Source organism: Heptranchias perlo, chromosome 20 (genome assembly GCF_035084215.1).
Source record: "Heptranchias perlo isolate sHepPer1 chromosome 20, sHepPer1.hap1, whole genome shotgun sequence".
Classification (NCBI taxonomy): Eukaryota; Metazoa; Chordata; class Chondrichthyes; order Hexanchiformes; family Hexanchidae; genus Heptranchias; species Heptranchias perlo.
In genome coordinates, this window is record NC_090344.1 from 51,314,177 (window position 1) to 51,340,581 (window position 26,405).

General features: G+C 54.8%; 1 protein-coding gene across 1 annotated transcript in view; it reads left to right on the forward strand.

The window, feature by feature from the left end:
- LOC137336047 (myoferlin-like) overlaps window positions 1-26,405 on the forward strand; it is a 129,065-nt gene that overhangs the window by 67,918 nt on the left and 34,742 nt on the right. Inside the window, exons 33-43 of the mRNA XM_068001549.1 lie at window positions 224-382; window positions 4,113-4,214; window positions 4,684-4,845; window positions 6,706-6,859; window positions 9,317-9,369; window positions 10,883-10,939; window positions 12,802-12,900; window positions 15,800-15,928; window positions 18,013-18,168; window positions 20,220-20,311; window positions 26,062-26,232. Coding sequence (XP_067857650.1) covers window positions 224-382; window positions 4,113-4,214; window positions 4,684-4,845; window positions 6,706-6,859; window positions 9,317-9,369; window positions 10,883-10,939; window positions 12,802-12,900; window positions 15,800-15,928; window positions 18,013-18,168; window positions 20,220-20,311; window positions 26,062-26,232 — 1,334 coding nt within the window. The remainder of the gene's footprint in view (window positions 1-223; window positions 383-4,112; window positions 4,215-4,683; window positions 4,846-6,705; window positions 6,860-9,316; window positions 9,370-10,882; window positions 10,940-12,801; window positions 12,901-15,799; window positions 15,929-18,012; window positions 18,169-20,219; window positions 20,312-26,061; window positions 26,233-26,405) is intronic.

The window sequence follows — 26,405 nt, forward strand, 5'->3', positions numbered from 1 at the left end:
AAATGTAATCTGACCCGAGAGGCGGTGAACGATTTCACCTTCGAACCAGCGAAGTTCACACACCGAAGGAGGCCATTTGGCCCACGGTGTTTGCCAGATCAATCCCGAATTAATCACTTGTCCCCTGACTTGCCTCGGTCCCGGTGAACACAGGTGACCGTGGGAAGTGAAGTGTGCCTATCAGGGAAGAGGTGTGCTTATATTTGTCTTGATGTATTTCTAGGGTAAACACGAGTATATGGGCACGACACTGTGCTACCCGAATGTGAAGCTGGAAGTGACGGCCCTGCACCTTCCCATGCTGCAGTGGTACCCGGTCTACAGAGGAGAGAGGTTCTCAGGCGAGCTTCTCGTTTCTTTCGAACTATTTATGAAGCAGAAAGTAATTGATTTTTTTTTTAAAATGTGCTTACAAAATAACAAATCCACTTGATGCGATCAGGTAACTTGACAAAGGTTGCTTCTATCATGTGGGGAGACCGGAGAAGCTGGGATTGTTCTCAGAGCAGAGAAGGTTCAGGGGAGATTTAATGGAGGTGTTCAAAATCAGGAAGGGTTTTGAGAGAGCAGATAGAGAGAAACTGTTTCCAGTGGCAGGAGGGTCGATAACCAGAGGACACAGATTTAAGGTGGTTGCCAAAAGAACCAGAGGGGAGATGAGGAGAATGTTTTCTCCGCAGCGAGTTGTTCTGATCTGGTGGTGGAAGCAGATTCAGTAATAACGATCAAAAGGGAATTGGAGAAATACTTGAAAAGGAAAAGAATTGCAGAGCAATGGGGAAAGAGCAGCGGAATGGGACTAATTGGAGAATTCGATCAAAGAGCCGGCACAGGCACGATGGGCCGAATGGCCTCCTTCTATGCGGTATGATTCTCGGTTGTGAAGTAAAATGACGGGTTGGTTGCGCGGGGGGTGGGGGTAACTTTCACTTTCACAGCCCGAGTAGTGATCGGACAGAGCAGATCGAACGGGCTCTGTGACGGGCGGGCGAAGGATCCTCAGCTTCACTGCCGCCAGGCCCCCCTCCCCGCGCACTGCGCTGCCACCAGGCCCCCCTCCCCACGCACCGTGCCGCCGCCGGCCCCCTCCCCGCCCGCCGTGCCGCCGCCGGCCCCCTCCCCGCCCGCCGTGCCGCCGCCGGCCCCCTCCCCGCCCGCCGTGCCGCCGCCGGCCCCCTCCCCCGCCCGCCGTGCCGCCGCCGGCCCCCTCCCCGCCCGCCGTGCCGCCGCCGGCCCCCTCCCCGCCCGCCGTGCCGCCGCCGGCCCCCTCCCCGCCCGCCGTGCCGCCGCCGGCCCCCTCCCCGCCCGCCGTGCCGCCGCCGGCCCCCTCCCCGCCCGCCGTGCCGCCGCCGGCCCCCTCCCCGCCCGCCGTGCCGCCGCCGGCCCCCTCCCCGCCCGCCGTGCCGCCGCCGGCCCCCTCCCCGCCCGCCGTGCCGCCGCCGGCCCCCTCCCCGCCCGCCGTGCCGCCGCCGGCCCCCTCCCCGCCCGCCGTGCCGCCGCCGGCCCCCTCCCCGCCCGCCGTGCCGCCGCCGGCCCCCTCCCCGCCCGCCGTGCCGCCGCCGGCCCCCTCCCCGCCCGCCGTGCCGCCGCCGGCCCCCTCCCCGCCCGCCGTGCCGCCGCCGGCCCCCTCCCCGCCCGCCGTGCCGCCGCCGGCCCCCTCCCCGCCCGCCGTGCCGCCGCCGGCCCCCTCCCCGCCCGCCGTGCCGCCGCCGGCCCCCTCCCCGCCCGCCGTGCCGCCGCCGGCCCCCTCCCCGCCCGCCGTGCCGCCGCCGGCCCCCTCCCCGCCCGCCGTGCCGCCGCCGGCCCCCTCCCCGCCCGCCGTGCCGCCGCCGGCCCCCTCCCCGCCCGCCGTGCCGCCGCCGGCCCCCTCCCCGCCCGCCGTGCCGCCGCCGGCCCCCTCCCCGCCCGCCGTGCCGCCGCCGGCCCCCTCCCCGCCCGCCGTGCCGCCGCCGGCCCCCTCCCCGCCCGCCGTGCCGCCGCCGGCCCCCTCCCCGCCCGCCGTGCCGCCGCCGGCCCCCTCCCCGCCCGCCGTGCCGCCGCCGGCCCCCTCCCCGCCCGCCGTGCCGCCGCCGGCCCCCTCCCCGCCCGCCGTGCCGCCGCCGGCCCCCTCCCCGCCCGCCGTGCCGCCGCCGGCCCCCTCCCCGCCCGCCGTGCCGCCGCCGGCCCCCTCCCCGCCCGCCGTGCCGCCGCCGGCCCCCTCCCCGCCCGCCGTGCCGCCGCCGGCCCCCTCCCCGCCCGCCGTGCCGCCGCCGGCCCCCTCCCCGCCCGCCGTGCCGCCGCCGGCCCCCTCCCCGCCCGCCGTGCCGCCGCCGGCCCCCTCCCCGCCCGCCGTGCCGCCGCCGGCCCCCTCCCCGCCCGCCGTGCCGCCGCCGGCCCCCTCCCCGCCCGCCGTGCCGCCGCCGGCCCCCTCCCCGCCCGCCGTGCCGCCGCCGGCCCCCTCCCCGCCCGCCGTGCCGCCGCCGGCCCCCTCCCCGCCCGCCGTGCCGCCGCCGGCCCCCTCCCCGCCCGCCGTGCCGCCGCCGGCCCCCTCCCCGCCCGCCGTGCCGCCGCCGGCCCCCTCCCCGCCCGCCGTGCCGCCGCCGGCCCCCTCCCCGCCCGCCGTGCCGCCGCCGGCCCCCTCCCCGCCCGCCGTGCCGCCGCCGGCCCCCTCCCCGCCCGCCGTGCCGCCGCCGGCCCCCTCCCCGCCCGCCGTGCCGCCGCCGGCCCCCTCCCCGCCCGCCGTGCCGCCGCCGGCCCCCTCCCCGCCCGCCGTGCCGCCGCCGGCCCCCTCCCCGCCCGCCGTGCCGCCGCCGGCCCCCTCCCCGCCCGCCGTGCCGCCGCCGGCCCCCTCCCCGCCCGCCGTGCCGCCGCCGGCCCCCTCCCCGCCCGCCGTGCCGCCGCCGGCCCCCTCCCCGCCCGCCGTGCCGCCGCCGGCCCCCTCCCCGCCCGCCGTGCCGCCGCCGGCCCCCTCCCCGCCCGCCGTGCCGCCGCCGGCCCCCTCCCCGCCCGCCGTGCCGCCGCCGGCCCCCTCCCCGCCCGCCGTGCCGCCGCCGGCCCCCTCCCCGCCCGCCGTGCCGCCGCCGGCCCCCTCCCCGCCCGCCGTGCCGCCGCCGGCCCCCTCCCCGCCCGCCGTGCCGCCGCCGGCCCCCTCCCCGCCCGCCGTGCCGCCGCCGGCCCCCTCCCCGCCCGCCGTGCCGCCGCCGGCCCCCTCCCCGCCCGCCGTGCCGCCGCCGGCCCCCTCCCCGCCCGCCGTGCCGCCGCCGGCCCCCTCCCCGCCCGCCGTGCCGCCGCCGGCCCCCTCCCCGCCCGCCGTGCCGCCGCCGGCCCCCTCCCCGCCCGCCGTGCCGCCCCCTCCCCGCCCGCCGTGCCGCCCCCTCCCCCCGCCCGCCGTGCCGCCCCCTCCCCCCGCCCGCCGTGCCGCCCCCTCCCCCCGCCCGCCGTGCCGCCCCCTCCCCCCGCCCGCCGTGCCGCCCCCTCCCCCCGCCCGCCGTGCCGCCCCCTCCCCCCGCCCGCCGTGCCGCCCCCTCCCCCCGCCCGCCGTGCCGCCCCCTCCCCCCGCCCGCCGTGCCGCCCCCTCCCCCCGCCCGCCGTGCCGCCCCCTCCCCGCCCGCCGTGCCGCCCCCTCCCCGCCCGCCGTGCCGCCCCCTCCCCGCCCGCCGTGCCGCCCCCTCCCCGCCCGCCGTGCCGCCCCCTCCCCGCCCGCCGTGCCGCTCCCTCCCCGCCCGCCGTGCCGCCCCCTCCCCGCCCGCCGTGCCGGCCCCCTCCCCGCCCGCCGTGCCGGCCCCCTCCCCGCCCGCCGTGCCGGCCCCCTCCCCGCCCGCCGTGCCGGCCCCCTCCCCGCCCGCCGTGCCGGCCCCCTCCCCGCCCGCCGTGCCGGCCCCCTCCCCGCCCGCCGTGCCGCCGCCGGCCCCCTCCCCCTCTTTCCCCCCCCTCCCCCCCGGCCATACTGCCCACAGCCCCCACCTTGATGTCAGTAGGAGGGATCCTGTTACTGGTGTCCAGAGAGCAGCTGATCCAACGAGCGTGATGGGGAAATAAACCTGGAGGAGGATGAGGACGAACCCAATGAGTGGTTGAAATTACACACGGTACTTTTGTGAGATTGCAGTGCTGTTTTTTTTTTGCTATTGTAGGATGAGGATCAGAACTTACCCCCTCGCCCGCCAATGAAAGACTCTGAAACGTACATGGTGCCACTGGGAGTCAGACCACAGCTACAGATGACCACTATTGAGGTGAGCCTGCCTGAGCTGTGCCCGCCACCCATTCACACCCCACAGTTCCTCCCTCCTCTCGCTTACTTGCCTGGAGACACCAGCAGACCTGCAGGAACTCTCCCCAGTGCAGTACTGAGAGAGCGCTGCACTGTCGGAGGTGCCTTCTTGTGGATGAGACGTTAAACCGAGGCCCCGTCTGCCCCCTCGTAAAAGATCCCATGACCGCTATTTTGAAGAGCAGCAGGGAAGTCCGACCGCTGCCCTGGGGCCAATATTTATCCCTCAACCAACAACACTTAAAAACGGATGATCTGGTCATTATCTCAGTGCTGTTTGTGGGATCTTGCTGTGCGCAAATTGGCTGCTGCGTTTCCCACATTACAACAGTGACTACACTTCGAAAGTACTTCATTGGCTGTAAAGCCCTTTGGGACGTCCTGAGGTTGTGACCGGTGCTACAGAAATGCAAATTCTTTCTTTTTCTCAGATTCTTGCCTGGGGATTGAGAAACATGAAAAACTACAACATGCTGAGAGTGACCAGCCCGAGCCTAGTGGTGGAGTGCAGTGGAGAAATGATTCAAACCCCGCCAATCAAAAACTACAGAAAGAACCCAAACTTCTCAAACCCCATCTACTTCATCACAGTGGTTGGTCCAAGTGTTAATTCTAGTTCTGACGTTCTCAGCATGGATTTTAACATCTCACATTGACGCCCATTCATAATGTTTGCAGCTAAGTTCCGATTCACTGTTTCAAACTTGTTAAAAACAATTCCCCCACCCCTCCCCCACAGTTACTGATCCACGCCTTGGGTTATGGCTTCCATGGGCACTGGCCGTCTCATCCAAGAGGACGTTCTTTGAGATTGAGCCCAGGTGTTTAATGTCCACACGCTGTTTCACCAAAGAGAGAACATAAGAACGTAAGAAATAGGAGCAGGAGTGGGCCATACGGCCCCTCGAGCCTGCTCCACCATTCAATAAAATCATGGCTGATCTTTGACCTCAACTCCACTTTCCTGCCCGATCCCCATATCCCTTGATTCCCCTAGAGTCCAAAAATCTATCGATCTCAGCCTTGAATATATTCAATGACTGAGCATCCACAGCCCTCTGGGGTAGAGAATTCCAAAGATTCACAACCCTCTGAGTGAAGAAATTCCACCTCATCTCAGTCTTAAATGGCCGATCCCTTATCCTGAGGCTATGTCCTCGAGTTCTAGACTCCCCTGCCATGGGAAACAGCCTCTCAGCATCTACCCTGAGAGGGTTATGGTTGAGCCCAATCCTGTCCTCAGCCGATGTCCTCACACATGGGCTTTCCAGCAGGAGTCACTGGGCAGTGATCAGGAGCAGGAACCCTGGCTGGTTTCATTTTTCCTCCCTAGTTCCGGGTGCTGAAGCTCAGTGCAGAGCTGTGCTGCCACTTAGATCAGCTAACTCAGCCCAGAGGATGGAAATCTGTGACCTTCTTGGTCATTGTGTCTCGGTCACACTCCAAGCAGGGCATTTACCCAGGATAATCCAGACACAGTGATGCCTGGCTTTCTCGCTGGTGGAAAGGGAGACAGGCCAAATGGCGATTGAGTTGAGTTAGGATGTGAAGGCCTTAGAAAGGGTGCAGAAGAGATTTGCTCGAATGATTCCAGGGATGAGGGACTTTAGTTTCGTGGATAGACCGGAGAAGCTGGGGTTGTTCTCCTTGGAACAGAGACGGTTGTGAGGAGATTTGATCGAGGTGTTCAAAATCATGAGGGGTCTGGACAGAGTCGATAGAGAGAAACTGTTCCCATTGGCGGAAGGGTCAAGAACCAGAGGACACAGATTTAAGGTGATTGGCAAAAGAACCAAAGGTGACATGAGGAAAAACTTTTTACACAGCGAGTGGTTAGGATCTGGAATGCACTGCCCGAGGGGGTGGTGGAGGCAGATTCAATCATGGCCGTCAAAAGGGAACTGGATAAGTACTTGAAAGGAAAAAATTTGCAGGGCTACGGGGATAGGGCGGGGGAGTGGGACTGGCTGGATTGCTGTTGCAGAGAGCCGGCACAGACTCGATGGGCCGAATGGCCTCCTTCCGTGCTGTAACCTTTCGATGATTCAGAGTTTTCTTGCAACAAGTTCCCAGACATTCCACCCTTAAAGTTTACTTCCCAGCTGTTGCAGTTAACTTCCTGCCGAAACTCGATTCGATCAGACTCTCAGCTAAATTACACCTCATAACTGGCCTCTTCCGGGTGTACCCCCTGTCACCTTGTGTGCCAGGGTTGAAGTTCTGACAGTAATCGAGGAGAGAGACGGCCAGTCCTGCAGCCCCTCATTGTGGGCGTGCTGCTCACTGTGTGAATCAAATTAAGAAAGTCCAAACTGCGTTCACGTCACAGTCCGGTTGGTCTGGTGAAGAGAAGATATTTGGATCAATGAGATATCTGCTTGTCTGTCAGCCATGTAATTGTCACTAGTTGTTCAGAAGCGATACTGTGATTTACGATCGTCACCTTGCCTCAGTTTCTACCTGTAGATGCCGTCTACAGCCCTCCCATTGTGCTGAAAGTGATAGATTCTCGAGCATTCGGATACAAACCAGTGGTGGGACAGACTACCGTGAAATCCCTGAGCGAGTTTACCTGCGACCCGAATGCTGGATCAGGTGATGCTGAAGGTAACTAGCAGAGTGAATTTATATTTTATTTTCAGTCTGTCGCCTGCTGCTGGCACAGCGCTGAGCTCAGAGTACAGCCGTTCTCGCGTCACACACCAGCTGCAAACATCGACAATCAAACCTCAGTAAAACAAACTCACAAACAAAAAGTTTACTGTCCCCCTGACTTTCTACAGTCTTTAATCTGAAGCCACTGACTCTTACTGGGATCCAGTTCCATGGGTCCCAGTAGGGGGGTGCACTGTGCAACATTATGACATTGTGGTTATGTTCAAGCCCCATTCCAGAGACTTTAGCACATAATTCAGACTGACACTCCCAGTATAGTACTGAGGGAGTGCTGCACTGTCGGAGGGGCAGTACTGAGGGAGTGCTGCACTGTCGGAGGGGCAGTACTGAGGGAGTGCTGCACTGTCGGAGGGGCAGTACTGAGGGAGCGCTGCACTGTCGGAGGGGCAGTACTGAGGGAGCGCTGCACTGTCGGAGGGGCAGTACTGAGGGAGCGCTGCACTGTCGGAGGGGCAGTACTGAGGGAGTGCTGCACTGTCGGAGGGGCAGTACTGAGGGAGTGCTGCACTGTCGGAGGGGCAGTACTGAGGGAGCGCTGCACTGTCAGAGGGGCAGTACTGAGGGAGTGCTGCACTGTCGGAGGGGCAGTACTGAGGGAGTGCTGCACTGTCGGAGGTGCCATCTTTCAGATGAGACGTTAAACCGAGACCCCGTCTGCCCTCTCAGGTGGATATAAAAGATCCCATGGCCACTATTTCGAAGAAGAGCAGGGGAGTTCTCCCCGGTGTCCTGGCCAATATTTATCCCTCAACCAACACCTAAAATACGGATATTCTGGTCATATATCTCATTGGTGTTTGTGGGACCTTGCTGTGCGCAAATTGGCTGTCACGTTTCCCATATTACAACAGTGACTACGCTTCAAAAGTACTTCATTGGCTGTAAAGCGCTTTGGGACGTCCTGAGGTTGTGGAAGGCTCTAAAGAAATGCAAGTCTTTCATTTTATAATGGGGTCAACTTACGGGAAGAGAAACAAAGGCGACACTGGCCCTTGAAATGGTGGTGCGCGGGAGTGGAGTGCGCAAACAATTTACCTCAAATCCCTTCTGCTGTTTCGGCTGTAATCTTGATTCATTTATTTTAAACAAGTGAGCACTGTAACTATTTAAGGAAGGAATATCTGATGAACGTGTTCAGTGTCTGCATGCCAGAATCCCACAGAATAATCTTGAGGCCACCGTGTTTTACATTAGGAACATAGGAACAGGAGTAGGCCATTCAGCCCCTCGTGCCTGCTCCGCCATTTGATAAGATCATGGCTGATCTGTGATCTAACTCCATATACCTGCCTTTGGCCCATGTCCCTTAATACCTTTGGTTGCCAAAAAGCTATCTATCTCAGATTTAAATTTAGCAATTGAGCTAGTATCAATTGCCGTTTGCGGAAGAGAGTTCCAAACTTCGACTACCCTTTGTGTGTAGAAATGTTTTCTAATCTTGCTCCTGAAAGGTCTGCTCTAATTTTTAGACTGTGCCCCCTACTCCTAGAATCCCCAACCACCGGAAATAGTTTCTCTCTGTCCACCCTATCTGTTCCCCTTAATATCTTATAAACTTCGATCAGATCACCCCTTAACCTTCTAAACTCTAGAGAATTGTAACTGTTATAAGTTACACCATAGCAGAACTGAGAGGTTATACATATCAGGGAAGACTGAACAGGCTGGGTGTCTAAATGCTGATATCAGATAGTCACTAATAAATCCAATAGGGAATTCAGGAGAAACTTCTTCACCCAGAGAGTGGTTGGAATGTGGAACTCGCTCCCACAAGGAATAGTTGAGGTGAATAGTGTAGATGCATTTAAGGGGAAGCTGGATAAACAGATGAGGGAGAAAGGAATAGAAGGATATCCTGATAGGGTGAGATGAAGTAGGGAGGGAGGAGGCTCGTGTGGAACATAAACACCAGCATAGACCAGTTGGGCCGAATGGCCTGTTTCTGTATGTAGTCCCAAACACTCCAGAGCCTTTCCTCCCTTCCGCTCCAGAAAGCCTGACCCTTACTGGGGTACAGTTATACAGGTGACCACTTCCTCCAGTACCTCTGCCAAGCACCCATCATTCTTGTGTGAGCCTAGGTAGTGAGTATTGGACCTGGCAAGGCGTCACATCCCAAGCTCTGTCCAGGTCCTCTCCTTGCTCCTGGCACCCAGCGCACACGCACAAAATCCTAGCGAATTGTTCACCCCCCTATCCCAGGACCAGGTGTCGAACCTCCAGTGTGGAAGGCCAAGTCCCAAGCCAGGCAGTGCATTTCATCGACGAGCCACTGGGGGATTAACACCCAAAGAAGGCAAAGTTTCATTGGTTTCACTGAAGTTCAGAGTACAATGTTTATGTATCTTTTTAATTGAAATATACCTTTTCTTTAATTTTCTTCCCAAGATGTCACCCTGACTTCTACCAAGAGTTTTCGTGTTGAAACGCCCAACATTGAGGTAAGATGCTTTGTGTACAAATTGTGCAAAGTATGAGGAATAATAGATACATCGATAATGAGAGACACAGCGTAACCGCGAGGGGATGAGGCGGTGGGATCCGTTACCCCACATTCTTTTTCACCCCTCTGTTCCCACCCTCCATATCCTCTGATGTGTCCCCATGTGGTCATGTCTCTGCGGGGAGGGGATTGTACAGGTGTAATTCAGATGGAGGGATTCTGAAAATGTCTTTAGCATCAAAGACTGTCCTTGAGATCATAACCACAGTCAACGCAGCTTTGTAATCCTTGGGTATTTGTTGCTTCCTGTGTGGTGTAAACCACATAAGAGAGTTGAAATCACGACACGTGATATTAATAATGAGCTGATTAACACTGTACCTGCCCTGGGAGTGTTTGATGGGACAGTGTGGAGGGAGCTTTACTCTGTATCTAACCCTGTACCTGCCCTGGGAGTGTTTGATGGGACAGTGTGGAGGGAGCTTTACTCTGTATCTAACCCTGTACTGTACCTGCCCCGGGAGTGTTTGATGGGACAGTGTGGAGGGAGCTTTACTCTGTATCTAACCCTGTACCTGCCCTGGGAGTGTTTGATGGGACAGTGTAGAGGGAGCTTTACTCTGTATCTAACCCTGTACTGTACCTGCCCTGGGAGTGTTTGATGGGACAGTGTAGAGGGAGCTTTACTCTGTATCTAACCCTGTACCTGCCCTGGGAGTGTTTGATGGGACAGTGTAGAGGGAGCTTTACTCAGTATCTAACCCTGTACCTGCCCTGGGAGTGTTTGATGGGACAGTGTCGAGGGAGCTTTACTCTGTATCTAACCCGTGCTGTACCTGCCCTGGGAGTGTTTGATGGGACAGTGCAGAGGGAGTTTTACTCTGTATCTAACCCGTGCTGTACCTGCCCTGGGAGTGTTTGATGTCAGATATTGTTAACCGGGCCTGCAGGGAAAAAATCTCTTCGAGTTCCACGATTTATTGGGTTGATTAATGACTTCAAAAAAATATTTTCACAATTTAGTAAAAGTAATAATCAAACTTTTGATTAAAAAGAGAAGCCAATAGTTTGAAGTGTAACAGAAACACGACTGTTTGGCAATGTAACGAGGATTTTTTTTTTTTATTCGTTCACGGGATGTGGGCGTCGCTGGCGAGGCCGGCATTTATTGCCCTGAGGTGTGAGGAAAGATTGGCGAACTTGTGCTGGAGAGAAGGTGGTTAAATGGGTCTGTCACTGATGGAGGTAAAATATTAATTGGTGCAGGTACGGTAAATGCAGAATATGACTGTAGTAATAGGACTGGGGAGTAGGAGCAGAGGATAGAAATTTAAATTAGTGAAAAGCAATGTTAAAATGGATATTAAGACGTTCTTAGCTGGAAGAATGAGAATGATGTTTGGACTAACGTATTGAGTGAGGTAAGAGGGGCTGAATCATTAACGGAGATTCAGAACACGCCGGATGCTGTGTTATTAAATCAGACCAATTGAAGCTGTATTCTCCTTCAGAGTTCAGCGGCAGATGAGAAAAAGAAATTGGAACAGGAAGCCACTGAAGGACCTCTGGTGAGTCAGCAATGGAAATGGGGCCTCGAGCTTCGGTTTATTTCTTTGCTTTTTTTCTCCCCCACTGCTTCTGGATCTTATGCATAACTCTGAGGCTCCTCTGGAGATCTGCCCCCTCCCGGGACTCTGCAGCCACTCGGATGGGTGAGAAGAGAGCGGGAATGATTCTCCCCCTCAATCACCTTTCCTGCTGTCAGGAAACTCTTGGCCTCTGTCCATTGCAGCAGAGCTGAAGTCGAATCCCATGATGTGGAACGGGGGCTGGCTGAACATTCAAACTGGGGCCTCTTTTTTCTAACCTCCTGTCCTGAATACGTGGGCACTGGCTGCTGCCCAGTTCCTTACCCAACGGCCATTCTTTATGTGTGAGCCTTGGCATTGAGTGTGACAGTTGTGGAGGTTGTCACTCCCTTGATGTACACTATTCAAATCCTCTCCTGGTCGGCCTTCCATCTTCCACCCTCCATAAACTTGAGCTCATCCAAAACTCTGCTGCCCCGTATCCCAACTCTCACCAAGTCCCGTTCACCCATCACCCCCTGCGCTCGCTGACCCACATTGGCTCCTGGTCCGGGAACGCCTCGATTTTAAAATTCTCATCCTTGTTTTCAAATCCTTCCAGGGCCTCGCCCCCCTCCCTATCTCTGTAACCTCCTCCAGCCCTACAACCCTCCGAGATCTCTGCGCTCCTCCAATCCTGGCCTCTTGCACATCCCCGATTTTGATCGCTCCACCATTGGCGGCCGTGTCTTCAGCTGCCCGGGCCCTCAGCTCTGGAATTCCCTCTCTTAACTTCTCCGCCTCTCTCTCCTCCTTTAAGACACTCCTTAAAACCTACCTCTTTGACCAAGCTTGAAGTCACCTGTCCTAATATCTCCTTATGTAGCTTGGTGTCAAATTTTGTTTGATAATCACTCGTGAAGAACCTTGGGACATTTTGCTGTATTAAAGGTGCTGTATAAATGCAAATTGTTGTTATTTAACCCACGCACGTGCCACGCACACACACCCTTTCTAGCGGTGATCATTGAATAGTGATCCAATCGAGGAGGAGAGAGAGCCAGAGAGGTTTAAGGAGGGAATTCCAGAGGAAACTCAGGCAGACATTTCCCCTCCTGAGCCCAGGGGAGCTTATGCCAATAGTAGCACCTCAATCACCACCCAGCAGGGACCAGCTCTCTCAGCACAGATTGCGGATGAAAACTGGGATCTTCCTGGTCTCGAGGGCTCAGGAACGCAAGAAGTCCATTTACGCGCTGAGCCATTTCTGTATGGAAAGCCTGTCGCTCCAGGGTTTGAGTTATGTGGAAAGACTGGAGAAACTGGGGTGGTTCTCCTTAGAACATAGAAGGTTAAGGGGAGGTTTAATGGAGGTGTACAAGATTACGAGGGGTTTTGATGGAGTAAATAAGCAGAAACTGTTTCCACTGGCAGGAGGGTCTGTAACCAGAGGACACAGATTTAAGGTAATCAGCAAAAGAACGGGGGGGGGGACGGGGAGGATGAGGATGAGGAGAATTTTTTTTCCGCAGTGAGTTGTTCTGATCTGGAATGCGCTGCCTGAAAGGGCGGTGGAAGCAGATTCAATAATAACTTTCAAAAGTGAATTGGATAAATACTGGAAGGGGAAAATTTGCAGGGTTATGGGGATAGAGCAGGGGGAGTGGGACTAATTGGATAGCTCTTTCAAAGAGCCGGCACAGGCACGATGGGCCGAATGGCCTCCTTCTGTACTGTATCATTCTAAGAATGGAATCTCACAGCTTTGTCCTGTATGTAAATATAAACCCTGGCATCTGCTTCAAAAAGTGTTTGCCACCTAAAACAGTACTGATAATATATTCCCTAATGTTTTTTTCAAGGAAGATGACTCCATTGATTGGTGGTGTAAGTTCTACGCCTCAGCTGGAGAACATTCCGAGTACACTGACTACCTGTTACAGGGATACGACACGATAAAGGTACAGCATTTTTTTTACCTCTGGGCCGTCTGCTTTCTGCCCGTTTAAACTCGGCTGGGCCTCCCGGACAGGCCAGTCGCTCGCTGGGCCTAACTCTCACCAAGTCCCGTTCACCCATCACCCCCCGTGCTCGCTGACCGTCATTGGCTCCCGGTCCGGCAACACCTCGATTTTAAAATTCTCATCCTCATGTTCATATCCCTCCGTGGCCCTCGCCCCCTCCCTATCTCTGTAACCTCCTCCAGCCCCACAACCCTTCGGGATCTCTGCGCTCCTCCAATTCTGGCCTCTTCCGCATCCCCGATTTTAATCGCTCCACCGTTGGCGGCCGTGCCTTCAGCTACCTCTGCCCTCAGCTCTGGAATTCCCTCCCTAAACCTCTCTCTACCTCTCTCCCCTCCTTTAAGATGCTCCTGAAAACCTACCTCTTTGACCTGTGCTAATATCTCCTTATGTGTCTTGGTGTCAAATTTTGTCTGATAATCGCTCCTGTGAAGCACCTTGGGACGTTTTGCTGTGTTAAATGTGCTAAATAAATGCACGTTGTTGTATTTGTTGTAGGCTGCTGTCCCCCCATTGTGTTCCCAAGAGTTTATCAAGTTGGACAGTTGGAATTGTTGACTGATTAGCCTTGGTACCATATATTGCCTTGTTTATCTTATCCAAATGGTCATTCTTTATGTGTGAGCTTTGACATTGAGGATTGGCATTGGTGGGGGACCCCACTCCTAATGCTGCTCGTTTACCTTAGCTCTGATATTGGATGGCTCTCACTCAGTTCTAACATTGTTCACATAAACATGAACAGCCCTACTCCATCGTAAAGGCAGAAGAGGGGCTGTTTGCTGCTGATTGCACAGTATTCAGTTCCATTCGCAATTCTCCAGATAATGAAGCAGTCCGTGCCTGCATGCATTAAGACCTGGACAATATCCAGGCTTGGGCTGATAAGTGGTAAGGAACATTTGCGCCACACAACTGCCAGGCAATGACCATCTCCAACAAGAGAGTGTCTAAACACCTCCCCTTGACATTCAATGGCATTACTATCGCTGAATCACCCACCATCAACATCCCATTGGGGTCACCATTGACCAGAAACTCAACTGGACCAGCCACATAAATACTATGGCTGCTAGAGCAAGTCAGAGGCTGGGTATTCTGCGGCGAATGACTCACCTCCAGACTCCCCAAAGCCTTTCCACAACCTACAAGGTACGTCAGGAGTATGATGGAATGATGGATGGGTACCACAGCAACAACACTCAAGAAGCTCAACACCATCCAGGACAAAGCATTCCACTTGATCAGCAGCTCATCCACCACCTTAAACATTCAGTCTCTTCACCACCGTTGTACTGTGGCTGCAGTGTGTATCATCCATAGGATGCACTGCAGCAACTCGCAAAGCTTCTTTGACAGCACCTCCCAAACCCACAACCTCCACCACCTGGAAGGACGAGGGCAGCAGATGCATGGCAACACCATCACCTCCGAGTTCCCCTCCAAGTTTCACACTGCCCGCCTTGGACACCTATCGGCCGTTCCTTAATCTCCGGACCTAACAGCACTGTGGGAGCACCTTCATCACACGGACTGTAGCGGTTCAAGCAGGAGGCCCATCACCACCTCCTCAAGGGCAACTAGGAGATGGGCAATAAATACCGGCCTTGTCAGCAACGCCCACATCCCGAGAACATTGCTGTGATTGTACCAATGGCCAGTTAATGTAAATGGGATTGAACAGAACAAATGCTGGGAAGCGGCTCCCAGATGCCGGGATCCTGAAATCTAAGCAAAAGGAAGACCACTGTAAAAGCAGCTGGAGAGGGGGATGGAGGGGCAGTCTGCTGAATATAAATGAAATCCCTCGATCAGCAGAGTCCAAGCTTTCACTTTTTGTGGGCCCCATAGATTCGTACCATCAAACCATGGTGAGCCACATATAATAGGTGCTTGTATGTTGCACTCGTGCCAATCGGACCCTCATGTGCAGGACTCATAGAATGATACAGCACAGGAGGAGGCCATTTGGCCCATCGTGCCTGTGCCAGCTCTTTGAATGAGCTATCCACGAGCCCCACTCCCCTGCTCTTTCCCCATAGTCTTGCAAATTTTTCCCCTACAAGTATTTATCCAATTCCCTTTTGCAAGTTATTATTGAATCTGCTTCCACCGCCCTTTCAGGCAGCGCATTCCAGATCATCACAACTCGCTGGGGAAAATACTTTCTCCTCATCTCTCCCCTGGTTCTTTTTCCAACAGTTATCTTCCAGCAGATGCTGGCCTGACGTACTGCTGCATCTGTCTTAAGTCGCTGACCTAAGATTTATCCAACAATGAGGCAACAATGCTCAGAACAGCCTTTTCTGGAGCTCCAGAGAGGTTGAACAGAAGGAACTCGGCCACTAAGAAATACAGGGCCGGTTTTCCCCATGTGCACTGCCTTGGCACCTGGGTGCGCTCCTGCAATTTTCCATCCGTCGATTCCAGCTGCAGTATACGCTCAGGAATCCCCTCTATGCGAACAGGGCGGCGTTTCCTGAGCTTTGTGGGTGGTGGGCGGGGTGCCAGAGCCCGAGGGCCAGAGTTCGGACACCGATGCTCCTGGGGTTTTCGGACCCCGACAGCTGAGGTCGTTCATGATGTACATGATGTTTTGTTTCTTATTTTTTGGAATTCTCTACCCCAGGGGGCTGTGGATGTTCAGTCATTGAGTGTATTCAAATCTAAAATTAATAGAATTTTGGACACTAGGGGATATGGGGATCGGGCGGGAAAGTGGAGTTGAGGTCGAAGATCAGCCATGATCTTATTGAAAGGCGGAGCAGGCTCGAGGGGCCGTATGGCGTACTCCAGCTCCTAGTTCTTGTGTTCACTCTCTCTCTCTCTCGTGCAGGTGTATCCGTGCCCGTTGGAAGATGTGCCACAGTTCAAGGGCCTTCAGGATTTCTGCAACACTTTCAAACTGTACAGGGGAAGGGTGTACGGTGACAGCGATGATCCAATGGTTGTGGGCGAGTTTAAGGTAATCAACAAAAGGGTTGTTCAGAAGGCGGTGCAGTCATCCTCTGCGGCCATTGACGGTTCCAGGGAATTTCACTCTCGCTGGGTCAGCCATTCTGGATGTTTCCCATCTGATTTTAATCGCTCCGCCAGTGGCGGCCGTGCCTTCAGCTGCCCAGGCCCTAAGCTCTGGAATTCCCTCCCTAAACCTCTCCACCTCTCTACCTTTCTCTCCTCCTTTAAGATGCACCTTTGACCAAGCTTTTGGTCACATGTCCTAATATCTCCTCATGTCTCGGTGTCAAATTTTGCCTGATAATGCTCCGGTAAGGCGCTTTGGGGTGTTTTACTACGTTGAAGGTGACATATAAGAACATAAGAACATAAGAAATAGGAGCAGGAGGAGGCCAATCGGCCCCTCGAGCCTGCTCCGCCATTCAATAAGATCATGGCTGATCTGATCCTAATCTCAAATCTAAATTTATGTCCAATTTCCTGCCCACTCCCCGTAACCCCTAATTCCCTTTACTTCTAGGAAACTGTCTATTTCTGTTTTAAATTTATCTAATGATGTAGCTTCCACAGCTTCCTGGGGCAGCAAATTCCACAGACCTACTACCCTCTGAGTGAAGAAGTTTCTCCTCATCTCAGTTTTGAAAGAGCAGCCCCTTATTCTAAGATTATGCCCCCTAGTTCTAGTTTCACCCATCCTTGGGAACATCCTTACCGCATCCACCCGATCAAGCCCCTTCACAATCTTATATGTTTCAATAAGATCGCCTCTCATTCTTCTGAACTCCAATGAGTAGAGTCCCAATCTACTCAACCTCTCCTCATACGTCCACCCCCTCATCCCCGGGATTAACCGAGTGAACCTTCTTTGCACTGCCTCGAGAGCAAGTATATAAATGCAGTGTTGTTGTTTGTAGCTTAGGGCTACAGCATGCGGGACCTTTACCCACACAGTCAGCAGAAGAGATTCTCTGATCAGGCTTTTAATATTGTTTTGTTCTTGCCCCTCCCTGGCCCATGGGCACTGAGGAGAATTTTAGTGGCCCCTGCTGAGATTAGCTCACCCTGCACAGACCAGGGATTCAATATGGCTCAGTTCCATTGTATTTATTGTACCGCGGCGCCTCGGGTATCTCCCGGTAGCTCAGTGGGCATCACTCTCGCCTCTGAGTCGGAAGGTCGTGGGTTCAAGTCCCAGTCCAGCGACTTGAGCACAAAATCTAGGCTGACACTCCCAGTGCCAGTACTGAGGGAGTGCTGCACTGTCGGAGGTGCCGTCTTTTGGATGAGACATTAAACCGAGGCCCCGTCTGCCCTCTCAGGTGGATGTAAAAGATCCCACGGCCACTATTTCGAAGAAGAGCAGGGGAGTTCTCCCCAGTGTCCTGGCCAATATTTATCCCTCAACCAACTTCACTAGAACAGATTACCTGGTCATTATCACATTGCTGTTTGTGGGATCTTGCTGTGTGCAAATTGGCTGCCGCGTTTCCTACATTATAACAGTGACTACACTTCAAAAGTACTTAATTGGCTGTGTGAAGAGCTTAGTGGTTTCCTAGGGTCGTGAACGGTGCTATATAAATGCAATTTCTACGTTAAGTTTCTATGATTCTATCGGAAAGTGAGATTAGGCGTGATCGCTCTCTTTCGGCCGGCACAAACAAGATGGGCCGAATGGCGGCCTCCTGTGCTGTAAATTTCTAAGAATTTCTTTCTTCCTTTTCTAACATGTCGGATTATCTGCCAATTCAGAACCGTGCCCTGTCACTGTAACCGTGCTTGTCTGTCGGGGGGCGGGGGAGATTCGTAATTAAATTCGTCAAAACTAATTTTAAAATGGCTATTTGATTTTTTTTTTTACTCAAAGGTGATGAATGTTTGGACTAATCTGCAAGGCAGAGAATGAGGCAAAGAAATTTGGGGGGTGGGGGTGGGGGGGGTTGAAAATGTTGTTGGATGCGGGGCCGGGAATGTTGAGGTCCTGGAACGACGGGCTTGATGGGCTGAATGTTCTTTTCTCGTCCCTCGCTGTCCTCGTGAGTTTTGTGTCATTCTGGATTGGCGTATTATTTTCTTGTCATTGTCTCTTAGGGCTCATTTCGAATCTACCGTCTGCCAGAAGACTCTTCGAAGCCTCTGCCCCCGTCCCAGTTCCGCCAGTTGCCTTCCAGTGAACCACAGATCTGCTTGGTGAGAGTTTACATCGTCAGAGCCCTCACCCTCCAGCCGAAGGACCGGAACGGAACGGTACGTGTTTGCTGCTTTCACGAGAAAGAGAAAATCCGCCACGTGGAGCGGAAAAAGTATAAAATTCTAGAAATCAACAATGGGCCAATCAGCCTCTGAAAAAAGGAAAGACTGGCTAGCATTTGACATCGAATTTTTTACGCGGCGAGTTGTTCTGACCTGGAACGCGCTGCCTGAAAGGGCGGTGGGAGCAGATTCAATAGTAACTCTCAAAAGGGAATTGGATAAATACTTCAAAAAGGAAAAATGTGTCGGGCTTTGTGGAAAGAGCAGGGGAGTGGGACTAATTGGATAGCTCTTTCAAAGAGCCAGCACTGGCACGATGGGCTGAGTGGCCTCCTCCTGTGCTGTATCATTCTTTGATTCGATGAATTTACAGCACAAAAACAGGCCATTTGGCCCACTGGTTTCATAGAATCATAGAAGTTACAACATGGAAACAGGCCCTTCGGCCCAACATGTCCATGCCGCCCAGTTTATACCACTAAGCTAGTCCCAATTTCCTGCACTTAGCCCATATCCCTCTATACCCATCTTACCCATGTAACTGTCCAAATGCTTTTTAAAAGACAAAATTGTACCCGCCTCTACTACTGCCTCTGGCAGCTCGTTCCAGACACTCACCACCCTTTGAGTGAAAAAATTGCCCCTCTGCTTTATGGTCCACACGAGCCTCCTCCCTCCCCTCTTCGTCTCACCCTCCTCCTCCCTCCCCTCTTCGTCTCACCCTATCAGCATGTTCTTCTATTCCTTTCTCCCTCATGTGTTCATCTAGTTTTCCCCTTAAATGCATCCATGCCATTCGCCTCAACCACTCCTTGTGGTAGTGAGTTCCACATTCTAACCACTCTCTGGGTAAAGAAGTTTCTCCTGAATTTCTTTTGTCACAACTTTACAAGCCCCAGGCCCACCCTCTGCTTTGTGAATTGGAGTCGTCCCTTGTCCCCACTCCCTTCCCCATCAGCTTTAGTGGCTGTTCCTTCAGCGACTCGTCCCTGTCCAGTTCCTTGCACCTAAGTCAGTTCCCTTCCTACCATCAAACACCCGCTCAAAACCCTTCGCCCCCAAGCATAAAAGGCGCAGAGTTTCACACAGCCCAGTCGTCCAGAAAGCTATGGACATTTGAGGGGCAATGCAAACCTAACTCACCGGGCAGGAAACCCACGGGATCGGGCGGAACGCTGGTTTCACACCCCGCCCAATATTGCTCCCCATGTGAAACCAGCCTCGCACCCAAATCCCGTCAGTTTCCCGATGGGCAGGTCAGGTTAAAATTCACCACAGCACCTTTTTTTTTCTGTGAATATTGTGCTCATCAAGATGAAGGATGTCACAGATGGGGAATGGAACACTTTCCATTTCGGGGATCCATTGTCCACCGTCAAGCACTCCTGGGGCAGGTACGTGACGGGTCAAAGTGAAGCTGTCCTCTGCACTGACCCAGCCATCAGCCTCTACCCAACCTCGGAAGAGCGGACCAGTGTGACAGTTTGTACATGTCCCACACTAGCCCTCCTCGGCCTCTCCGAGGATCTTTCCGAGATCTCTGCGCTCCTCCAACTCTGGCCTCTTGGGCGTCTCTGATTTCCTTCGCTCCTCCAACTCTGGCCTCTTGGGCGTCTCTGATTTCCTTCGCTCCACCGTTGGCGGCCGTGACTTAAGCTCTGGAATTCCCTCCCTAAACCTCTCCACCTCTCCCTCTCCTCCTTTAAGACGCTCCTTTAAAACTGACCTCTTTGACCAGGCTTTTGGTCACCTGTCTTAATATCTCCTTTTGTGGCTCGGTGTCAAATTTTGTCTGATAATCGCTCCTGTGAAGCGCCTTGGGACGTTTTACTACATTGAAGGCGCTGTATAAACACAAGTTGTTGAGGGTGGCCAGTTAGCGCTGATTTTTGACTTGTGGGCACCAGACCACTGAGAGTTGGATTGATGGGATATTCTCTGTGTGCACGGAGGTTAAGGGTCACTTCAAAAATGAGGTCGGCCTCAGCAAGAGTTGGTCATTAAACGTATTACTGGATCATTGACTATAACTCTTCTTTCGATAGTGTGACCCCTACATTCGAATCTCGCTCGGGAAGGTGTTAATTGACGATCGAGAGCATTACGTTCCCAATACCCTCAACCCTGTGTTTGGCAGGTAAGTTGCTTCAGTTTAAATCAAAAAACCAAACTGTAAAAAAAAAACTGCAATGTTTCTCTTTGTTATTTGCCATTTCTCCTCCAGATTTACATCCTGTCCTGAGACAGCAGCAGTCTCACTGGCAGTGATAGCCTCCTGGTGCCTCTCCTAAATTTGCCATCAGCCGTGGCTCAGTGGGTAACACTCTCGCCTCCGAGCCAGAAGGCTGTGGGTTCAAGTCCCACTCGAGAGTGTCCAGGCTGACACTCCACTGTCGGAGGTGCCGCGTTTCGGATGAGACATTAAACCGAGACCCCGTCTGCTCCCTCAGGTGGATATAAAAGATCCTCTGGAACTATTTCGAAGAAAAGCAGGATAATTCTACCTAGTATCCTGGCCAATATTTATCCCTCAACCAACATCACTAAAACAGATAATCTGGTCATTATTTCATTGCTGTTTGTGGGATCTTGCTGTGTGCAAATTGGCTGCCGCATTTCCTACATTACAAACAGTGACTACACTTCAAAAATACTTCATTGGCTGTAAAGCGCTTTGGGACGTCCTAAAATCATGAAAGGTGCTATATAAATGCAAGTCTTTCCTCCCTACTTCCTCTCTTCCTCTCCTCCCTCCCCTGCCTTCCTTCCTTCCCTCCCTCCCTCCTCCAGTTGAGTTCCAGTCCCGGTGGGATGCACAGGATTGGAAAAGACCACTGCAGTCATCTGGAAAATATCATAACCTTTTCTCCAGGGACTAATCGAATTCTCTCTTGAATTTGCTGCCTCCCTTAGCAGCCCATTCCACACACTCACCACCGTTCGCATAAGAAATAGGAGCAGGAGTAGGGCATACGGCCCCTCGAGCCTGCTCCACCATTCAATCAGATCATGGCGAATCTTCAATCGCAACTCCACTTTCCCTCCCGATCCCCATATCCCTTGATTCCCCTAGAGTCCAAAAATCTATCGATCTCAGCCTTGAATATATTCAATGACTCAGCATCCACAGCCCTCTGGGGTAGAGAATTCCAAAGATTCACAACCCTCTGAGTGAAGAAATTCCTCCTCATCTCAGTCTTAAATGGCCGACCCCTTATCCTGAGACTATGCCCCCTTGTTCTAGACTTTCTAGCCAGGGGAAACAATCTCTCAGCATCTACCCTGTCAAGCCCCCTCAGAATCTTATATGTTTCAATGAGATCACCTCTCATTCTTCTAAACTCCAGAGAGTATAGGCCCATTCTGCTCAATCTTTCTTCATTGGACAACCCTCTCATCCCAGGAATTAATCTAGTGAACCTTTGTTGCACCGCCTCTAAGGCGAGTATATCCTTCCTTAGGTAGGAAGTGAAATCTACGCAGTCTTTTTATCTTCCCTCTACTAACTGTAAGGTTGTGACCTCTTGTAAAAATACAGAGAATGTACAGCACAGAAACAGGCCATTCGGCCCAACTGGTCCATGCCGGTGTTAATGCTCCACACGAGCCTCCTTCCTGCCTACTTCATCTCACCCCATTAACATATCCTTCTACTCCTTTCTCCCTCATGTGCTTCCCCTTAACTACGTCTACACTATTCACCTCAACTACTCCTTGTGGGAGCGAGTTCCACATTCTCACCACTCTCTGGGTAAAGAAGTTTCTCCTGAATTCCCTATTGGATTTATTGGTGACTATCTTATATTTATGGCCCCTAGTCCTGGTCTCCCCCACAAGTGGAAACGTTTTCTCTACGTTGACCCTATCAAACCCTTTCATAATCTTAAAGCCATCTATCAGGTCACCCCTCAGCCTTCTCGTTTCTAGGGAACAGAGCCCCAGCCTGCTCAGTCTTTCCTGAATCTACGGGGCAGATTTTGACTTTGTGCGATGGTGTAGAACGGGCTGCCGACTCACGATCGTCCGTTTTACATCATCGCACATTGCCGCGGTCTCTCCCCGTGACTCTTCAAACATACTGGGGGTGAAATTGGCCTTGGGCGATGGTGGATCGGCAGCTGGTTTTACACCCGCCTGACTTTCCTTGGCACGGATGTCAGGAGAGAAGAAAATAGGACGAAGTGTACGCCGGACTTGTGATTCGCTTGTTGTGCCTTGCTGCCTCCAAGACCAATTCCACCCCCATTGTCCGTATCCTTTAGAAACATGAACCCTTCCATCAGACCAACGCTGAGCCTCCTCTTCTCCACCGTAAACATTCCCAGCATCGGCAGCCTCTCCTCATGACTACTACCACTGAACCCCCATCCATTAACTCAAGAGTAACAATGGGGCCGTTTGCAGTTTCACAGGGCTGGAATTTGACGAGTGTTTTGACCGTTACTCCTTGCCGACGCTCACCAGGTTGAACCTGCCAACGGAGGCAAGTGAGAGCTGGGTGAGTGGGCAGGACCGACCGCCGGTAAAACCACCCTTCTGGGTGCGGTTGTTTGCTACGCAGAGGTGAGCTGTTTAAGGCTCACCCTGTACACCCCCTGCCCTCCTAACTAAGATGGTTAATCCCAGCTAACCATTTAGTCACCCTTTGCTGCACCCTCTCCATTGCTTGGATGTCTGCCTCCGAGTTGTGAGCCAGGTTAGGTCCTCATGTTGTGTTTAGTTAGCTGGACTCGAGCAAGGTAGCAGTAAGGGATCTGGTATTGGCCTCTGCACCCTGGGCAAGGGAGGGAAAAACCAACCAGGGGGCCTGGTTATTCTTCTACTGCAGTGTGTGTCTGTCTGTGTGTGTGTGTGTGTGTCTGTCTGTGTGTGTGTGTCTGTCTGTGTGTGTGTGTCTCTGTCTGTGTGTGTGTGTGTCTCTGTCTGTATGTGTGTGTGTCTCTGTCTGTGTGTGTGTGTGTCTCTGTCTGTGTGTGTGTGTGTCTCTGTGTGTGTGTGTGTGTGTGTCTCTGTCTGTGTGTGTGTGTGTCTCTGTCTGTGTGTGTGTGTGTCTGTCTGTGTGTGTGTGTGTCTCTGTCTGTGTGTGTGTGTGTCTCTGTCTGTGTGTGTGTGTGTCTCTGTCTGTGTGTGTGTGTGTCTCTGTCTGTGTGTGTGTGTGTCTCTGTCTGTGTGTGTGTGTGTCTCTGTCTGTGTGTGTGTGTGTCTCTGTCTGTGTGTGTGTGTGTCTCTGTCTGTGTGTGTGTGTGTCTCTGTCTGTGTCTCTGTCTGTGTCTCTGTCTGTGTGTCTCTGTCTGTGTGTCTCTGTCTGTGTCTCTCTGTCTGTGTCTCTCTGTCTGTGTCTCTCTGTCTGTGTGTCTCTGTCTGTGTGTCTCTGTCTGTGTGTCTCTGTCTGTGTGTCTCTGTCTGTGTGTCTCTGTCTGTGTGTCTCTGTCTGTGTGTCTCTGCCTCTGCCACTGTCCGTCTGTGTGCGTGTCTCTGTCTCTGTCTCTGCCTCTGTCCGTCTGTGTGCGTGTCTCTGTCTCTGCCTCTGCCTCTGCCCGTCTGTGTGCGTGTCTCTGCCTCTGCCCGTCTGTGTGCGTGTCTCTGCCTCTGCCCGTCTGTGTGCGTGTCTCTGCCTCTGCCTCTGCCCGTCTGTGTGCGTGTCTCTGCCTCTGTCCGTCTGTGTGCGTGTCTCTGCCTCTGCCTCTACCCGTCTGTGTGCGTGTCTCTGTCTCTGCCTCTGCCTCTGCCCGTCTGTGTGCGTGTCTCTGCCTCTGCCCGTCTGTGTGCGTGTCTCTGCCTCTGCCCGTCTGTGTGCGTGTCTCTGCCTCTGCCTCTACCCGTCTGTGTGCGTGTCTCTGTCTCTGCCTCTGCCTCTGCCCGTCTGTGTGCGTGTCTCTGCCTCTGCCCGTCTGTGTGCGTGTCTCTGCCTCTGCCCGTCTGTGTGCGTGTCTCTGCCTCTGCCTCTGCCCGTCTGTGTGCGTGTCTCTGCCTCTGTCCGTCTGTGTGCGTGTCTCTGCCTCTGCCTCTACCCGTCTGTGTGCGTGTCTCTGTCTTTGCCTCTGCCTCTGCCCGTCTGTGTGCGTGTCTCTGTCTCTGTCTCTGCCTCTGTCCGTCTGTGTGCGTGTCTCTGCCTCTGTCCGTCTGTGTGCGTGTCTCTGTCTCTGCCTCTGCCTCTGCCCGTCTGTGTGCGTGTCTCTGTCTCTGTCTCTGCCTCTGTCCGTCTGTGTGCGTGTCTCTGCCTCTGTCCGTCTGTGTGCGTGTCTCTGTCTCTGCCTCTGCCTCTGCCCGTCTGTGTGCGTGTCTCTGTCTCTGTCTCTGCCTCTGTCCGTCTGTGTGCGTGTCTCTGCCTCTGCCTCTGCCCGTCTGTGTGCGTGTCTCTGCCTCTGCCTCTGCCCGTCTGTGTGCGTGTCTCTGTCTCTGCCTCTGCCCGTCTGTGTGTGTGTCTCTGCCTCTGCCTCTGTCCGTCTGTGTGCGTGTCTCTGTCTCTGCCTCTGTCCGTCTGTGTGCGTGTCTCTGTCTCTGCCTCTGTCCGTCTGTGTGCGTGTCTCTGTCTCTGCCTCTGTCCGTCTGTGTGCGTGTCTCTGTCTCTGCCTCTGCCTCTGTCCGTCTGTGTGCGTGTCTCTGTCTCTGCCTCTGCCTCTGTCCGTCTGTGTGCGTGTCTCTGTCTCTGCCTCTGTCCGTCTGTGTGCGTGTCTCTGTCTCTGCCTCTGTCCGTCTGTGTGCGTGTCTCTGCCTCTGCCTCTGTCCGTCTGTGTGCGTGTCTCTGCCTCTGTCCGTCTGTGTGCGTGTCTCTGTCTCTGCCTCTGTCCGTCTGTGTGCGTGTCTCTGTCTCTGCCTCTGTCCGTCTGTGTGCGTGTCTCTGCCTCTGCCTCTGTCCGTCTGTGTGCGTGTCTCTGCCTCTGTCCGTCTGTGTGCGTGTCTCTGTCTCTGCCTCTGTCCGTCTGTGTGCGTGTCTCTGCCTCTGCCTCTGTCCGTCTGTGTGCGTGTCTCTGCCTCTGTCCGTCTGTGTGCGTGTCTCTGCCTCTGCCTCTGTCCGTCTGTGTGCGTGTCTCTGCCTCTGTCCGTCTGTGTGCGTGTCTCTGCCTCTGCCCGTCTGTGTGCGTGTCTCTGCCTCTGCCCGTCTGTGTGCGTGTCTCTGCCTCTGCCCGTCTGTGTGCGTGTCTCTGCCTCTGCCCGTCTGTGTGCGTGTCTCTGCCTCTGCCCGTCTGTGTGCGTGTCTCTGCCTCTGCCCGTCTGTGTGCGTGTCTCTGTCTCTGCCTCTGTCCGTCTGTGTGCGTGTCTCTGTCTCTGCCTCTGCCTCTGTCCGTCTGTGTGCGTGTCTCTGCCTCTGTCCGTCTGTGTGCGTGTCTCTGCCTCTGCCCGTCTGTGTGCGTGTCTCTGCCTCTGCCCGTCTGTGTGCGTGTCTCTGCCTCTGCCCGTCTGTGTGCGTGTCTCTGCCTCTGCCCGTCTGTGTGCGTGTCTCTGCCTCTGCCCGTCTGTGTGCGTGTCTCTGTCTCTGCCTCTGTCCGTCTGTGTGCGTGTCTCTGTCTCTGCCTCTGCCTCTGTCCGTCTGTGTGCGTGTCTCTGTCTCTGCCTCTGCCTCTGTCCGTCTGTGTGCGTGTCTCTGTCTCTGCCTCTGTCCGTCTGTGTGCGTGTCTCTGTCTCTGCCTCTGCCTCTGTCCGTCTGTGTGCGTGTCTCTGTCTCTGTCTCCGCCTCTGCCTCTGTCCGCGGTTATCAGGCTCAACTGTGATGCCTTGCATGGTGGAATAGCCTGCTAGCTCTCACTATCTGGGTTCTGCGATGGCGAGTGGCCCATTGGAGGAGACAGGGAAGGGCTGCTGGTGTCTGTGTGAAACTGCAAGAGGCAGCACCTTCAGGAGAGGAGGGAGAAAAATTGTTCCTAATGGCGAAAGTTCTTTCCACAGAATGTATCAGCTTCATGCCACCATTCCACTGAACAAAGATCTCAAAGTTGCCGTGTATGACTATGATTTAGTCAGCCAGGATGACAAAATTGGAGAGACGGTCGTTGACTTGGAAAACAGGTTCCTGTCCCGTTGCGGAGCGCACTGCGGGCTGCCCCGGACATACTGCATGTAAGTTATATTAAAACAAGAAACCTCGACAAAGGGCGAAGGCCCATACTGCAGGACAACAGAAACCTCTTGCATTTATACAGAGCCTTTAACGTCGTAAACCGGCCCAAGGCGCCTCACGAGCATAATCAGACAAAATTTGACACCGAGCCACATGAGGAGATATTAGGGCA